The 18,699-nt window shown below is 38.0% G+C and overlaps 1 protein-coding gene across 12 annotated transcripts in view; it reads right to left on the bottom strand.

The window, feature by feature from the left end:
• The window catches only part of PARD3 (par-3 family cell polarity regulator), a 449,586-nt gene that overhangs the window by 157,808 nt on the left and 273,079 nt on the right, over positions 1–18,699 (bottom strand). For all 12 annotated transcript variants that reach the window (XM_069006483.1, XM_069006487.1, XM_069006484.1 and 9 more), the window contains 2 exons: positions 8,742–8,892; positions 1,358–1,547 (listed from right to left, as the gene is read on the bottom strand). In XM_069006483.1, coding sequence (XP_068862584.1) covers positions 1,358–1,547; positions 8,742–8,892 — 341 coding nt within the window. The remainder of the gene's footprint in view (positions 1–1,357; positions 1,548–8,741; positions 8,893–18,699) is intronic.

The raw sequence follows: 18,699 nt of genomic DNA, 5'->3' as shown, positions 1-18,699 counted from the left end.
AGAAATAAGCTATTATGTGCAGGCCTGAGGACTATTCTATTTAAATGTCTCAGATTCTCATCTCTAAAAGCTTTTACAGAAGACAAATGGACTTTTCACAGGCCCAGATTACAGGTAAGACTTGTCCCTAAGAAGAACTGTAACATCAAAAAAAAAGTAAAGGAGGGTGAAAAAATTACGTTTTTATACAATCATTAAAACAGTGCTTAAAATACAGAACTCAATTCCTGGATATAAGAAGAATAAACTAGTTTAAAGCAAAGAAGCTGACAGGTGCATATCAGCTGGCAGGTGCTATTGCTGTTTAAGATATTGCTGATACATTCATAACAGGCTCAAGAGACAAGAAAAATAAGAAAATTCATGTACTTCACACCATTTGTGGTAATTATCTAGCTTCAAGAAGTGGCAGCATACAGAGGTGGGCTTTTATTTTGCTATTGCTATAGATAATTACAGGACTTGTAAATTAAATCTTAGATCTGTATTAATTGTACTAACTAAGCAATAAACAGTATTTCTTTGCCAGGAACTTAAGTCAATAATGGAGCTCAATGCATTTCTCATTAAGACTCTAATGTTAAAATGTGTTAAAGTGATCAGAGAGTCAACCTAAGACTCACGAAAATTATTTTTACTATGGATTAAACATATAAAGTTACTTTCCATAGTTTTAAATGTGGAACTGTTACTTTCCATATATTTAAATGTAGAGCTATTACAGTACATTGTCTTTCCAAATCATCTGACAATATGAACAGTATTTCTACACACACATGAAAAAATCTTAACTAGTTCTTTTTGCACAAGCATTAACACTGAGGGAAAACAAAGAGCTGCTTTGACCTCTAGGTAGATTTAAAAGATCTGTACATTATTCGGAAAAATAAGGACGTGTACAGAAGTATTGAGATGCTCCTAGATGTACAATGGAATATAAAAATAAAATCTTTGTTTTATAGACTTTGAAATATTTACAGTGAGGTTTATAAATTACAATTTCCAAGCAGTCTTTCATCTTTCATAAACTCAAGTGTTTAAATTTAGCAAAATTTTTTTTGCAAAAGCTAGGTCAGTTGGCAATTAAAATTAAATCATCAAAATAATGTATCTATATATTGTCTAAGTAATATTTCCACAAATATACCTTAAATATTTCCACAAATATGCACAAAACTGCAACCAGAAGTATTTGTACAGACTTCCTCCCTGAAACAGGGACAATTACCAGTTTGAAAATAGTAAAATCCACATGTGACAAAAAAGAATTAATATTAGCAGTAGCCAAAAAACTAACTAAAGGAAAAGATGCAACTACAGCTCTCTCTTTTTCCCTCCCACTAAACCATGCTCTTACCAGTCTGTTGACTCATTAATTGCCGCTTTAGCCCATCCGCCAGTGTCAACAGTGCCAAACCCAACATCGTCATGGGAACTGGATGATGACTGGTCAGAGAGATGAGGAGGAAGGACCGACATCCTGTCATCTTCAATAATGACAGTGTCATCCTGGGGCATGTTCACTGTTGGAGACAGCTGATATTTACCTGAACAAAAGGGAGAAAAAAACCCAAACTAAGTAACGGCAGAGTGCAAAGAGTGCCTTGAAAAATATATAATCACAGCTGATAAAAGGTTATGTTAAACTGCAGTGCTACTGATAAGAGTGACACAATGCAGATAATAAAATTAACTATGTCTCACTTTGTACACATCTTCCTGTACAGAGACTGAAAAGTGATGCATACCAGTTGTTTCTGTGGCCTACTGAGAGACCTTAGGGTCACAGAAGGGTTGAGGTTTGGAAGGCACCTCTCTTCTGGTCCAACCCTTTCCACTCAAGTAGAGACACCTACAGCTATGTGCCCAGGACCCCAAATTGCTTTGGAGTATTTCTTTTGCACCACCTCCCTGGGCACTCTGTGCCAGTGCATGGTCACCCTCATACTGAAAAAGTGTTTCCTGATGTTCAGAGGGAACCTCCCATGTTTCTATCTGTGCCCATAGTCTAAAGTCCTGGCTGAGGAACTGCTGAAAAGCACCTCTCCCAGAAGACAGTATCTCCTCTTGTATCCCATTATTTGGTAGAAACAAAGAATGAGTTCCACAAGGACTAACAGAGACCATCACTCTTCCTGATCAGTCTGGCCCTCATGAAATGAGAAATTGTTTAAGTGATGCTGGAAAGTGGACGCATGCAAAATATGGGAAAAAAATACCGAATTCTATTATCAACAAATTCAAATAAGTTTTAACACTTCTGTTAAAACACTTAAACTAGAACCATCACATACATGATAGGAACATAATAAAGATTAAACATTAGTCTGTTCAGTGGCAGACTTCATCAAGTAAATTTGTGAGGGTATAAGTTAAAAGACGGTATGGTCTTACTAAAACAATTAGTAAAATTGTCACATCTCATGAGAAGAAACACTCTAGCTTAATCAGCCATTAATGTGACAAGGAGCTGTAAATTATTCTAAAACTATGATGCACCAGACAGAGGAATGGAAATAGAAGTTTTGTGATACATAACTTAAACTGCTTTCATGGACACATCAATTATTTCCACACTTTACTTTCATTACAGATACGTAAAAAATGTGAAGCATTAGGAGAAAATGATTTTTTCCTCTTTTCTGCAAAGGTTTCAGTCACCATCACTACCTTTGCATGCAATTATTAAAAAACAAACAAATAAACCCCTATGTGTAAAGAGCTAGATAAAATTCTCACTGCACCAGATAATACACACTGTACATCTTTCCAAAGAGGGGAGAACTGGCTTCAAAAGAGATCATTAAAGAAGGCTGAAAAAGTGGCTGGAAGAAAAAGGTACTGCAGAGTGAACATCTCATCACTGTCAAGCTGAAATGAATGTATGCAGTTTGCATAACAGCTGATTCTGCCCAGCTATAGTTCCTCTGATGGACAGGTTAATGTTTAGCCTGGTAATGTACTTCTTTCCAAACATAATGCCTACAAGACTGTTAACTCTGTACTTAATAACGTCTCCAAAGAATTGATTGTGAAAAGGTATAACCTTATGGCATTCAGCAGATTGAACTTCCCATTTGAGAGGCTACAGTAATTCAGTAACACTTTTAACTTTTCACTACCCTTCTTTATATCTGACAAGGGTGAAGACTGACATTTTAATAGTTGCTTTGGAATTTAGGAGAAAACCCATCTGACGTGCCTATGCTTTTCATTGCCGACGAAGCTAAAAACAGGTGAAAGGCTTCACCTCCAGCAGATGGTTGGACAAACCTCAGTGCTGGACTCAATACATCCTTTGTCGAGAACTCAGCTGAATTGGACAGAAAATACCCCTGGAGAATTAAGTCAGCAAGTGTTGTGAGAAACCTTACAAAGAAACATCAAAGAAACTTCAAACCTAGTCATCTTCAGTATATTTGACTGATCTACAAATCTAAGGCATTGCTCGACCTGTCTACAAACCTCTTCAAGAAAATAATTTTCCCTCAGGCTAGAAAAGTGCTATTTAGACTCTGTGAAATTTAGACTCTGACTACACTTCAAGTCCAGTTTTGCATATATTAATTCAACTTCAGTGAGGTAATCTGTAATAACATAAATTATTTTGGACACTGTACTAAGCAAGGTAAAATATTCTCCATTTTAAGTGTTTCTCATCTCAGGACAATGATGCTCAAATTTCCTGGACAAGTTACCAATCTAAAGAAGCACAGCCTGAGGACCACACTAAACTATTGGGTAAGGAGGGTATTAATTTTCCCATTTTTTGGTTTTCTCTTTTTGCTGTTCTGTGAGTTCTTTTACTCAGAGTTTGAATTAAAATGCAGGAGACTGAGAATTCTTGTTTGGACTAAGCTGTTTATTATATCTTATCTATAATACAGCTGCACGGGATGTGCCTCTTAGGTGACAAGGTGGAAAATGGCCATGAGTTCTAACTTCCAAGGCTTTTTAAAGTCTAAATTAACCAATTTTGAAATACCGATGTGAAATGTTTTTACTTACAACCCAATTACTAACTTTTCATGTCCTGCAGTGCAAGACTTTTAACCCAATGGCAGAAATCCTAGATTTGTGAAGAAGGAGAAAAGAGAACAGAAGAAGAAGATCCACATCCAAATTCCTCCATATTGTAACCTATTATTACCTATATACCCTAAACCTATTTTTCTACATCTCTACATATTCCACCCAGTGATACAAGTTTTAATTACACAGCAACAACCTCAGTGTTGTAACACAATTTAGGGAGCCTTTCCCAGGGTTTTGGATCAAATACAGTGTACTTCTGAAGATCACTGCCTCTCAGCACTGACAGGCTGAAATTCTCAGAACCCAGGGTTCCAACATGAGGGTTCCCATCTGTCTGTGCAGAAAAACAAGTCTCAGAGCTCCAGTACCACATGTCTGGTCTCCAGGTTTATGAGCATTTTCATCCTACAAGCTAAAATATGCCAAGCAGCATGACTTCAAACCTTTTATACACCTATAATACACCAGAAAATAGTTTGGATCTGAATTAAACCACCAACATAAAGCACTCCAAAAAACCCTAAGCATATACAGTACAGAATAATAGGCTTACTCATGAGGAACTAAACTGCTCCAGGTCCTTTTAAATATTGAAATTCCCTGAAGTTCAGTTAATATGTTTGCTGGGATAACTTGGCTCCCATACTGACACTGCATTGTCCTGGAACTCTCTCTGGCTTGGTCCTTGTGCTTTCTCTTTAAAGGACGGTCTACAAAATCTGTTGAACACTCTCACCATATGTTCAAAACCCAGTATTACTTTATGAGTGACTCATGAGCATGTTGATACTGTGGGATTCAGACCAATAGTACAATGAATGCCTGGAGAATGACTAACAACAAAAATTTCTCCACTATATCCAGGCCTTGGATTTCAAGAAAGTGCTCAGATCTGTCAACTCTTGCAGAAGAGCACCACATTCTGATGAGATTCCTGGCCCAGGAACTACATTCAGATTGTAAAGGGTTATTTTCATTTCACTGATACACGCACTCTACATCTCTAGCTAAATTTTTGTCAGTAGTGGTTCCTCCTCATTCCATCCTTAAGATAGCAATTATTTATGTAGAGAATAAAGTATTTCCTGTTGTGTAGGAAGCGTCAAATTTTACAAAGTTCTGGGGGATCCTTCAGGATGAAAAGCAGATTCAGGACAAGAGATTGTTATTCTGTGTACCCCCTGATAAATAACTTCTGTTTAATCACCATTAGCAACAAAACCCATCATATTCATAAAAAAAATATCAGCAACTAGAAGAAAGAGATGAAAGAGGACTTTGTACTAAACTGTTTGTTGAATAAGAATAATTTATATAGACAGCAGCTATGTATTTGTGTATTGCAAAACTCAGGAGCACAATTCATGATATCCAAGAATGGTATGTCAGAAGAAGACTTGAATTTTTAATTATAGAGCCAAGCAAACCAGTATAACACAGCTGTTATTCTGAATGTGCTAACAACACACAACCTGGAAATATTAGAATAAACATAAGGGTTTATTACAGCCATCTAATTCTTAAAAGAGATGACCTAATTTGTATAAATAAAAAATTCCACCTCCTCCAAATCAAAAATATTCCCTCAATACAGAAAGTTGTATCTTTTCTCCACCAGAAGTTTTCTGTGAAATATTATCAAATGAAAAAGCATAAGAAAATCTGTAATAGCAATAACCACCTAGAAAAGTAGATCAAAATGAGAATCATCAGAAACATGAAAAGATTCATGTAGCCTTATTGCAGTAAGCAATCATTATTTTACATAATTTAAATCACATCCTAAAATTGGTATTTTATTCCCACTCTCACAGCAAGGATCTGACAGCCAGTTCTTGCTTGTCAGTTATGAAAGAGTAAGGAAATTGTCTTAAATACCTTTCCTGAAATTACATTAATGGTATTTAAAAGAAACAAAACACTCTTAAAATCTTTGTTCCAACTTTAAGCAATTACTAGAACAAGCAGGCATTTTTCAGACTTTGACATTGTTACTTTTGAATAGGCTAACTTAGGAAGGAAAAAACCTGAAATCCATCCAAGAGCAAAAGCAGCAGAAAGACCTGCTCCTTCAACCATGAAAACAAAGAGTCATCTCCTCACTAAAAAGTACTGAGTACTAAAAGTTTACATAGTTAAATCCACTGAGGGATAAATCAAAAGACATCAGATGATTCAGAGAGCCCATAGAGGGCTTCTTGATATGGGGAGAGCACTCAAGGGAACCAGCATTGCATGAAGCCCTTCTTTGGGCTTGTTTTCATGGGCAGGACCAGTGTGGGAAGGTACAGACCTCCAGTGTTCTTCAGCCAGATTGTTCTTAGGACTAATCCTCACTTTTAGGCCAATTTTCAAGAGAGGAAGAGTCATGTAACACCACATAAACATTCTCAGGAAAAAAAAAAAAATCCTGCTTTTTTTCTCATTATCCATGCCAAAAAGGACAGGGATTCAACTGCATAATAAATGACTGTCTTAAAAATGTTAGCCATTCTGAAACAAACAACTGTACCTATCTCTCCCAACAGGCAATACCTCTCTGTTGTATGGCACTGCAAGAAAACTTGCATGCCAAAGATTATGAACACTGAAGTTTTAATTTAGTGATACTGATTAATTCAGAAAAAATAGTCTATTAGAAAACTGACCATTCTCTCAAAACTGGGTTTAAATATCACAGGTCTGTGAAGCTGCTGTGATTGTTGATGGGAACAGTCCAACCCAGGAAAGACCAGTTTTTAGTTACATGCCACTAGATCACATTTACAATGAGGTTCGGGCACAATTTGATTTTCCACTAAAGTGCTTCCACTGAAGATTCAATGGATTTAGGTCACAACCAACCAATTTTCTACATAGTTCATGGTCCCTAAAAACAATTCAGAAAAAATGATGATTCACAGAAAATCAAAACATTAACTTCAGGTTATAAGAAACTTAGAAAATGAAGGATGGATTTTTTTTCTGCCTATGTATACAAGGCAAAGGTATCTAAAAGCATTACCTGTCAACAGCTTTGGAAAGACTTTTTTTGTAGTAGTAGTTTAATCAGTTAGTGGCTACTGCTAAAGGGATGATACCAGACTGCTGAACTACTAGTTCAATTTGTCATGGCAAGTCTTGTGCTCCTCTGATGTCAGAGTAAACTGCATTGCTGGCACATGTGCACCAAGACTCTCTCAGGGTTCCTTCTCCTATCAATGGACAAGGTGTTTAAGTGATAATTTGTTAACACTTATATGAGCTCTATGTGTAAATCCTCTGCAGCACTAATGGAAAAAGCAGAAGGCAGTGCTTTGCAAATGTTTTATCTAAAGCCTTGACACCACAAGAATTTGTTCTTTCCTTGGGAGAGCAGTGCTAAAGACTTCAAATTATTTTATCACTCCTTAAATTTGTTGACAAAGAAATACACTTTTTTCTCTATTGTTCTCTTTAAGAGCATATGACTTTGGGTGACAAGGTTTCACACTGCCTTGATTTTCATGTGCACATTTTTTCTTCCAAACTGCACAAAATGATTGCAATAGAACAGAATATGATTTGTTTCTAATTACTACTGCCCAAATGCACAAAAAAGGACAAAAGACTTAATGGAAGAAATACCCTAAAGAGCAAACTTGTGGATTTTCAGAGAGTTTAACAACAGTCCTAATCTGCTACCACAAAGAAAATGCAAACCCCAAAATATAAAAAATTATTTTAAAAAGAAAACAGGGAAAAAAAACCCCACCAACCCAAAACAGGGTGAAAAATATACACAAACTGTTGACTGAAAAAGCCTAAGTGGTAGACTAATTTTCTAAGGCTGAAAACTAATCTAAAGCAATTGAAAACTAAGTTAAGCCTTGCTTCATATCAAGTTTATAGCAGCATCTTCTAATACATTCTGTGTATGTGATACACTAAAAAAAATCCTATATTTAATAGCCATGTCTTCTTTTTAAAACTTGCAACTCAAGCGAGCAATTGTCACATCTTCTGTCAGGTGTTATTTTCATCAAGCTGCTTTTTGTGTTTAAACTTGAAAATCCTTTCAAACTAATCCCATCCAAGTCAGTAAATCCAACCACTCCTGTGGCAAGGCAAGTCTTTATTAACTAGCTCTGTAAATCAGAAGTTGAATTGCTGCAGAGCAACCGCTAATAACCTCATTATCCACTGGGACCATGCAGATGGTAGGGCACAGAATCTACACAAGGGATGCTTAAAATTAGTTATGAGGTTTTTAAACTGGTGTCCTGCAAAGCAAAAATTCAAATAAATTAAAAAGTCCCCTAATGAGCATAAATGGATGCAAGATTGCCTTATTTATTTTTGTATTTTAGTAGGACTGAAACAGAGGAGAAGAAATGCTAAAGAAAAATTATGAATTTGCATGTGCCACTGCCTTTGATGCAACATGGAGCCTAGACCAACCAATAATTAATTGTCTCAAACCAGACGTTGAAAGACCATGTTAAATGCTACTATTATTCATTCTGTGACCTGTCACAGGATACAAAATTCCCTTCAGAATCCCACTTTACTTTCTTCCTCACATTAACTATCCAGAAGGCTTACATGGAACAATTTTAAGGCACATTTTAAGTTGGTCAATGCAACCTCCATGTTCCCCAATTCCCATGTAACACATTAATCACCCTTCAGTGAATCACAGAGAGAAATAAAAACATGCCCTGCTTAGCAGAGCTGCTTTGACTCACCCATTATCCTGCTCAATGCCACGTTCTTTGTGGGCGACTCGCTGAGACCCTCGATCCCGCCATAGAGGGAGTGGGAAATCCTCCGCTCCCGGTCATCCAGCAGAGTCTCTATGGGCAGCTCTGGCCCAGAGGGGCTCCCAGGTGATTCCAGCTGCAAAGAGAGGGGAAAATTAGCGCCTGGGGTCCCCTTAACCACATGGGGGAACTGTAACAAATTGCCTAAGGCCTAGAGCTGTCTGAGCACCAAATAAGCTAGAACTTCTCATCCTGGACAGAGATAATTTGCAATGACAGCTCTGCCTAATGACCAACTTTCTAACCCCTTTACACTGCACCCCCCATGGTGCCCTGTCAAATTTCAAATCCTTCATCAGAAAATTGGTGAAAAAAAACCCATTCCATTTTGGTGTCTCTTTGTTGGATAATTTCTTAAACAGACAGTTGGGCTGTTTTCAATACCATCAGCAGACAGCTGGGCCATCTTCCCCACACTGACGGCTAAGCACAACAAGACCCTTATCAGGAGCACGGAACAGGAACTCTCATTTGGAATTGGGCTGCTGTTGCCACAGTGGTGCAACTTGCTTTCAAATGTAATCATCATACTCCAAAGTTCTGTAGTTAGGAACAAAAGAAAAAACCACAAAAGTTGTCAAACTTCACCATAATTATATTTTTGAGTTCTTTGCTCTGCCTTTCCTGACTGCAGAGTAAAGAGTTCTTCATGCTTCATTCAGCCTGAATGATTGCTGCAGCATCCAGGCAGACACAAAAACCAGAACTGGCAAGATTTGGGGTGACCTCCACTCCAGCCCTCGAACTCCTGCAGCTGCCAGGTCTCTGCCCACCACAGCTGCAGCCAGACTCTCCAGGGCATCACAAGACAGATGAAGTATGTGGTAGAAGTGATGGAGACAGGCTGCCTGGCCACCTGCACAGGAGAGCAAACTGCATATATAGCCACCTGCCCACCCCACCCCAACTCTCCTTCAGCAGACTGCCCTGTGTCTTCCCAGCCCAGCCTTTGCTTGCAGAAGATAGTCATCCCTTGTTTTCCTACACTTGCCTCTCAGATTTTTCAAAAAGACAGGAAAAAGTCAAGTTCTCCTTGGCAAGCCCCAGAGAATCAGAGCTCAGGGGAAAGCAGCACCCATGAGAGGTGAAGAAAATAATTTGGTACCATCTAGCTGGATTTACCCACCCCATCAGCCACAGGCAGCTCTACTGTCAGCACAGACCCCCTGGAATGAGGAGAACGAGTACCTGTGCACTCACAGGTCACTGTGGATGCCCAATTTAGCAGGGTCCAGTTGCTCACTGCAGAGATATGAGACTCCCCACACGATGACCCAATCCTCACACCATCCAGCATTCCTGCTGCCCTTAAAGCTTGGTTCACCTGGGTTCCAGCACAGTGCTGGTCTCTCAGTAATGCTATCAAGGTGCTTTGCCAAGACCATTAAACCAATTCACCTGAACATCATGAGCTGAATTCAGCTCTATTAAAAAGTAAACAACTTTTAAAAAATAGATATATTTTGTAGAAAAGTAGTATGAACTCAGATATCAAAGCATTAGCTCTTCTCACCAACACGCCTCTTCATATTGAAGCATATAGTAAATCCTAAAAACAATGTCCTTACACAAATGCCACAGCATTTATTTCATACGTATCGAAATAAAGTGGGGAACAGATACTGAAAGACACTGAGCATGTTGCAAACTATTTGAAGCCACTGGGAATGCTTATTCCAAGTACTGATCTCCAGACGAGCACAAGGGGAGTAGTTCATACTTTCAGGAATTACAATAACAAGCAACATGTTTGTTAGTTGTTTTTTCTTTTTGAAACAGCTGCCCATTATTAATCACTTCACCCACAGTCCCCAGACGACTAAGAAATGTATGCTATGAAAGAGATTAAAGAGTCTGCTTCAAGGGCTATGAAGCACTGCCCCACTCTCCCCAGCAGAGGCTTTGAAGGGAGCCCATGGACTGACGACTCCTGACACGCGGGCACTGGCGCGACGCCCGGGCCACGGGGGTGGAGGGTTGCGAAACGCTGCAGTACAGTCGGGGAAACCGCGACTGGGAGGTCGCAGACTCTGCAAAAACTATTATTTCTGTTCAAAGCCATCATCTGTTTAATATAAATGAGATATTTAATGAAGTTCCAAATTGTAGACTTATCTCTCCCAGTTTGATAAGCACCGGGGAGATTTACTGCATCGGAGGGTCAACACAATTACAATTGGAGGCACATCAAGCTGCAGGAGAATAATAAACTTGCAGTGCAAGTGAATTAGACTCAATAAGGTTTAAATTGTGAAATGAGGATTTGTTTTATTAGTTTTTTTAAACTGAAGATTACAACTGACAGCTTTACTGAAAAGTAAATTAAACAATATTTGTAGACTCTGTTATAAAGGAATCTGAGGCAAATTTGAAAAGAAACGTTAACTTCTGAAACACTTTATAGAAAAAAGAGCATAGCAACATTAGACTGCTTGAGAGCTTAAACTTGCATGATAAAGGTACTAAATTATGAACTACCCTTCATTTCATTGCCTTTAAATAAGGTGTGAAAATACCGAATTGCTTTGGGATTTATTCTCCCAGTGCTATATTGAGGACTTTAGGTAACAAGTGTCCAGCTTTTAGTGAGCCATAGCACACAGTCCTTCTTCATGTGACAAGCCATCAACTTTCAGACTCATTTGTAGAAAGATCTCAAGAGATTTTCAGAAAGACACTGACAAGAAGATCGTTCTGAATCTCAGAAATATACAGAAATTCACTCCTGGTAATACAGTAAAGTACAGGGTAAATAAAAGAAATAGCAGGAGTGTTGCATTTATATGGCTGTGTTTTGTAAAGTGAATCATATATTTTATAATTTCCATGAGTAAAACTTTTTCCACTTCTAATTAGCATCTCAAAAAGATGGGTTTAAACAAAGGCATTGACAGCCAGCTACAAAAATACTTTACAGAAGATACAATGCCTTTTATAAAATACCAAAAATTAGACAACTGGCTTTCACAAAAAACCAAAAGGCCTTTTCCTTACATTGTTAACAGAAAGTTTGTGCAAGAAAAAAAAATAGAATTTGGAAACTGTTGTGGGCAAGACAAACAGTCCAACAGTCCAAAGGAAGATTGCAGTTCAAATAGACTTGTTCTTCCTGATTCATTTATAATAAAGAGCTTGAATTACACATTCTAGTTCCTTCTCTTAGCCAGTCTCTGTGCTATCTGGTATAACTTGATTTGATAACTGATAAAGAGTGGGTAATATAAACAAAGTTGTAGGAATTCCTAACTTCATTAAAGGCCTGGCAAGGAAAGAAATCTGCACAGCAACTGTCCTCCTATCAATAGCTGCTGGAGCACTCCTTGGAGTGCCAGTTCAGAGTCACAGACCTACTGAGGGTAGATGAAACCACTGGAGATTGTCTAACCCAACCTCTTGCAAAAAGCAAGAGCAGCAAGAGCGGGTTTCACAGTGCCCTGCCCAGCGGGGTTTTGAATACCCCCAAAATCACAGTCTCCTCAGCTTCCCAGGGAAGTTGTGCCACTGTTGACCTCCAAGAAGAATTTTTCTTTCTTATGTGTAAAGAAATTTCTCGTATTTTGGTTTGTGCCTGTTGGTCTTGTCCTGGCACTGGGCAGCCCTAAGAAGAGTCTAGATTAGTCTTTTTTATTACTTCTTTATTACTCCCATCAGGTATTTGTAGACACTGACTGCTGAGATCCCCCTGATCCTTCTCTCTAGACTGAAAAGAGAGAGTTTGCTCTCTGGATCCTAGCACTGATCTATACTAAATGATCATATTAGTAAAACTGCAATTAAACCTCCCATGCTACAGACTGCCTGTAGCTCCTTTTTTCTCCATTCTCTTAAAATAAAAAGAGAAACAAAGATTAATTTTTTTTAAATAAAAAAGGTCTCTACCCTGACCCTTTGTCATTCAGATGAAAACCAGCTGTTTGCTAAAGCACTGTCTGTACTAACTAGCCCAGCTGCTGCTTATCTAGATGATAAAAGGACAAATAATGTGGTTCTTTTTACTTAAACACCACCATCCATCCTATCTGAAGTTATGCACATAAATATGAAAACGTTTATGCACAAGAAGAGTGCCAAAATATTCAAAGCATAAACTTTTTTTTTTTTTTAAAAGAAACAAGAATCAGACTCCCCTTTTCCTTCAGAAGTAAATTATCCAAATATAGGCATGCAAGCATTGTGGGTGTTAAAGAAGTCAGTATACAAATTTGCCGTATATTACACTGCATCGAGAATACTGAAGCTCTTTGTGTCACACAGAATTATTCTCCAAGCTTTCTTTTTTCCTTTCTTATCTGTGTACTGTGGTTAAGATGTCCAAAATACTCCAGCTTCCTTTTCCAACATAGATACTTTTAAAATACTACTAGTCTGTATCAAAGCATCAATATCAAAGGCATTAAAGAAACTGAGTTTTCATGGGACTGGACTAAATTTTCATTTTCTGGGTTGAAAACTGGCTAAAGAATTGGACACAAAGACTGATCTTCAGGATGGAGAAGAGTTATAGATTGCCCCAGAAATCAGAGTTGGGAACAGCTTAAGCTGATAAACAGCTTTATCAATGAGTTGGAGATGGGAGTGAACAGGGAAATCACCGTGTTTGGAGAAGATGCTAAAGACCTTTTGACAGTTAAATTCCAAAAGGTCATCACAAGACTAATCTAGTGAGAAAGAAAAAAACAAACCTGTCTTATAAATTTCAGAGTAGATAACTAGGTAATGCATGCAGGGGAAAATGATGCTGAATATTTTATACTTGCACATATACTGTAAAAGAAAAGATGCTTGCTTGTTTCTCTTATAATGAAACCACTCATTTGCAAAGTCTCTCTCACTGACCTATCAGTCAATTTATTTAATGAATGATGAGGTCCTTATATGGTCTGGCATCATGACACTCTGTTTCATAGTTTGCTCATTTTCAAATGGAGAAAAAGATGAACAGACATGCATTTGGGGATCTGCAAATCATTTGCAAACCTTCATTTCAGGCAGATTTGGCAAAATAGTCATTCTGTCAAAAAGAAAAAAAGGGGGGGGAGGGGCTAGACAAGAAAAACCCTTGAAATTTTTCATTTTGAGGAAAATGGTGACGCTCTCTCACTTAATGGCAGACAAGTGCAGCCTGCCTGTGACATGAACAGACAAGCAGTCTGTGTCTCTAAGCTGTCCAGGTTGCAGGACTGAAAAGTGCAGGATTCCAAAAGTAACAAATACCTTTATTTTCTTGAATCAGCACATGGAGCTGCCAGCTGCAGGGATGTGCCTGGCAGTCGTGCCTGAGTGCTGAGCACGTTCTGGTGATGCAGCCACCAGCTGTCTGCCCGTACAGGCTAATCATAACAGCATCACTAATTAACAGAACACGGCACAAGGAGCTCCACTGTTTCTCCTTAAATCTGAGCAATTTAAAAAATTTCAACCCTGAGTTAAGGATCTAAAAAGCTGATGGCCCCCTCTTCTGAAAAATGAGATGTTAAAAACTGGCCATATATGAATATCAAGTCAATATTATTGTTATTCTCTCCATTTTTCTCACTGTTTTCACAGCTTTGGAAATGTATCTTCAAGAGCCTCTCCATGCTTATGTAGGAAAGTTGACAAGTTAACATGCAAGGCTTGAAGCTGAAAACATAGAACAGAACGTTTAACTTTTTTGAAACAGGGGCTACGGGAACCTCAGATATAGCCAAATCCCAAATTAAATGTTTTTGTTACAGTAATCTAATAACGTCCATCAAATATTCAGTGTGTGATTTTGTCTGAAGTGGATGTGATATTAAATACAGGTTTGCAAGATTTGTACTACTGCAGCTTTCAGAATTCTATATTGCTGTACTCTGTATAGAAATAATGCAAACAGGAGAAAAACTCAGATGCACAGCTTTGGCTTGGAGTTCATTCATAACTGACACACACTTCATGCTTATATCAATATTTACTACAAGACAATTCACTTGAAAACCTGGGTGGATTACACACTATCTCCTGGTGAGTCAATGAAAATTCTTTCTACAGGCAAATCTTCAGTTCAGCAAAACCACAACAGCACAAAATCACTTTTTATCTTCTGGGAAGTTTGTGATCTCTTTTGAGTCTACAGTTATGGAAGGGCTGATGATACAAATTATCTCCTCCCTGCCTCTCTGAAGTCAAGATAACACTCTTATGGTGTTTATGGACATTTTTATTGTTACTATAACTGCTCTGAAGGCTTAGTTTACAACATGAGAACTTGTGAAGCTGTTTGAGAATAATGATGGCATGGGAAATGAATATCTGAGGTCACTTCACAAAGTTTGAAACAGTTTCATGTTCAAGAGGCTAAAGAAAGCTCTCTGACAAAGACAGTGCCTCTGCAGTAGATCAGAAGCAAATGTGCCTGCCTCTCTCAACCCAGGACAACAGAGGTGAACTGTCCCTCACTTCTAGACAGCAACTAAAATACAAAAAGTACATGAAAATCCTAGTCTAAATTGAAACATGCAGAAACAACAATCTGCAGAACCGTGCTGCAAAATTAATTCTCCCTCCTAAGCAACTCCTAGGGCTGATTATGAAAACTGACATTAAAACCAGAAGAACTGTATTCATACCACTAACTTCCTTAAAATCCAATTAAAACTCAGTGTTACTGAAGAAAGAAGCAGACTGTGTAGTCTATCTCAAAAGAAGTCAGTTTGACTTTGCAATTGCAAAACAATTACTGGACTTGAAGGCAGGGAAGAAAAAAGGCTTGGGGGTCTTTTTTTGTTCTTTTTTGCTGTTATTTTGTTGTGGGGTTTTTTATCATCCAGACAGGAACTGCTTTTATCATCCAGATGTTTAGCACAATTCGTTTTTACATTGGCATTATCACCCCTTGTACAGATTTCCCTTTTGAGACACTTGTGGGTGCTCCATGGCGTGGCAGGGAATCAGCCAAGCCCTGACCTCGCAGGACTGACCGTACATTGGAACAGAGCAGAGTGAACACTGTTCTTGGTGATGCACAAAAGGGAACATAACCAAGCCAGTTCCACTTAACTGTAGTTCAGACAAACAAGAAACAAAGCTATGTTTTTGTCCATAAAGTGGGCACATACAATGCTGAATCAACAAAGAAAAGGAATCAGTTGAACAGGATTTATTTTTCTTTATCTGCTGTTTTTTTATGGCAACTCCTTTGTAGAGCAAAAAGAAGAGCATAAAAAACACCACGGAAATATTTTCTGAAAAGTTAAACATTTATTTTTGTATTTAATAAAAACCAGTAGACCCCCATTACTGAGGAGCTGGGGGTGTTTAGCCCAGAGTAAAGAGAAGGCTGAGGAGAGACGTTTTTGCTCTCTACAACTGCCTAAAAGAAGGATTTAGAGAGGTGGGGGTTGGTCTCTTCTCCCAAGAAACAAGTAACAGAACAAGAGGAAACAGTCTCCAGTTGTGCCAGGGAAGGTTTAGACTGGGTATTAGGTAAAATATTTTAAGAAAAGTGTAGTCAAGCTTTGGAACAGGATGCCCAGGGAAGTGGCTGGGTCACCATCCCTGCAGGTCTTTAAAACATGTGTAGATATGGCACTTTGGGACATGGTTTAGGGGTGGACTTGGCAGTTCTGGGTTAACAGTTGGAGTCAATGATCTTCAATCTAAATGATTCTGTGCTTCTATGGTGATAAAAGGTGGGAGTTATTAAGATAGGGTCTGCCCTTTTCATGCTTTTGCTTCTAATCTGCAAGCTCCTGAATTTGTCGCCAAATTTCTTTTGTGTTCTAGTACGAAAAATCTTTCCTGGTGGCCATTACTGGAATGCTCCAAGGGAACAACTTGTATACGAGCATGTCTAAGTGATCTGTGTTGCTGAATTAAGCATAATATAGCCAAGGCTGCAAGACATGGCCAGCCACTGAGGCAGTGCTGTCTCCAGCTGGGTCTCAGGCCACACGGCCATTACTGAGGGACTGAGCTGACTGAATACCATACTCATGTATGGTATTCCTGCAACATTCAGAAATAACATTATCACAGCTTATCAGTATTATATCAGCTCAATAAAATCTAAAGTTTAAATTAAAACTTAATAAAGTTTTAGATATTTCAATAATATCTAAAGTTTAACAGTCTTTAAGGAGGAACTTGGGTTTAATTGCAAAGTACCAAGAAAAAAAGCTCTCTTTGCTTTTCATTTCATTGAAGTCTGGGCACTGCAAGACTTCCAGAAAAGTCTGGCTTCTTGCATACTGCCAGCTCAGCAGGTGAACAGCTTTATGTCCATGCAAGTAGTCCTTTCATCATATTAAAATATGCAAACAGTATTGACCTCGTATTTCCTTCGGATGAGTGTGATAAAAGCAATAATTCCTAGGAAAATTTACTTTAAAAAGTTACTTTGTAAAGATGATTACTACAGCAATAGTGACATATCAACGCTTTCCTAATCATTATGGCTCATCTTGCCAGTTTCTTTAGGAGTTGGGAAAATGCACAAAAACTGTAAAGGAGGCCCAGACAGACAGGGCCTATCCTGGCCTTGTGCAGGTACATTTCAGTGTATCTAAATCTGTTTCCACAATCAGTTCTTTTATCTTGAAGCACATCTACTGCAGCTGTGCTGGTTTTGGCACATGATTTATGCTAAATAAATCATGCTAAATGTCAAGCAGATATAGGGGACCAAGTTGTTCTTGAATGAGTAAAAATTGTGTTGGATTTAAGGAGACATGTCTTTGGTTCATCACTGCCAGTTTATCTCTGTCATGTTTACAAACACTGTCTGGATAAATTCAATCGAGAAGACTTTCACTAGGAGAAAAGTGATCATCTTCTACAACCTTTTAGAAAAGAAGAAAACTAAACAGAGAAACAGTGTAAAATATTTCACCCTGTTTATGTAGCAACGCATAGTAGCACCTGAAATTGGGTAAAAATAAGGAACAGTCTCCAAAAGACAGTCTGAATTAGGGCTAGAAAAGGACATCACCCCATACAAAAAGGTCGTAATTCCTTCAATGCTAAGCAAGAAACCCTGTGCATCCAAACTGGCTTTCTAGCAGTGTGCATATATAAACCTGTATGTGTATAAAAGCTTTTTATAAGCAGTTAATCAAGAGGAGCTTAACACTGTTAGAGACCCTAGTGTCTTTTTCAGACATGATTTTATACTACACTATGGACTGATTTTTTCTGAAGATCAGATTTATGCATTAAAAAGTAAACCATTCTTTTTTCCCCTGTGCAGGAGCAGCAATACTAAACCAATTTATGCACATCATTTTTGAAGCATGATGATCAAGAAATAAAGTTCCTGATTAAACCTACTCATACTAGTCAGAATGAAAGAATTGACTTTTAGATTTCTAAAGAAAAGATGCTTTTCTGACCCGCCATTCAACTGTATCCTATTTAACTCAGTCCTTTCTCCAATTTGTTCTGAATTGTCCTCCACAGCATCTACAATCCTTCTCAGTATCGTATGTCCAGATATTCCTAGTATATAGTATTATTTACATGAAATAGAAGATAAGCTATTAGAAATCATGAATAAATTTCAAAACATCAACACATTAACACTGTACTGGAGAAGACAAGTTGCAAATCATCAGAAGAATCACCACTTCACCCTGAATTCAGTATTTTATCCTCCCCTGCAATTAAGGCCAAGACACAACATAGTTAAAAATCCAAAATGACTAAATTATTGGTATAAAGTTTTGCAGAATCTTTACATGAAACTTTTGTTTAGATAAAATATAATAATGAAATATAAGAGCTCTACTCTTAATTAAAAAACTGGAAGTGACAAAGGAAACAAGTCAGTTAACACAAAGTCTATAAATGAAAGATCTAACAGACCTACATAAAAAATTCCACTGAACAAAAATCACGTAAACAGTGAGATCCAATTACAAAA

The sequence above is a fragment of the Aphelocoma coerulescens genome, chromosome 2, assembly GCF_041296385.1.
Source record: "Aphelocoma coerulescens isolate FSJ_1873_10779 chromosome 2, UR_Acoe_1.0, whole genome shotgun sequence".
Classification (NCBI taxonomy): domain Eukaryota; kingdom Metazoa; phylum Chordata; class Aves; order Passeriformes; family Corvidae; genus Aphelocoma; species Aphelocoma coerulescens.
The sequence above is the reverse complement of the archived record's forward strand: the minus strand, read 5'-3'. Positions and strand labels throughout refer to the sequence as shown.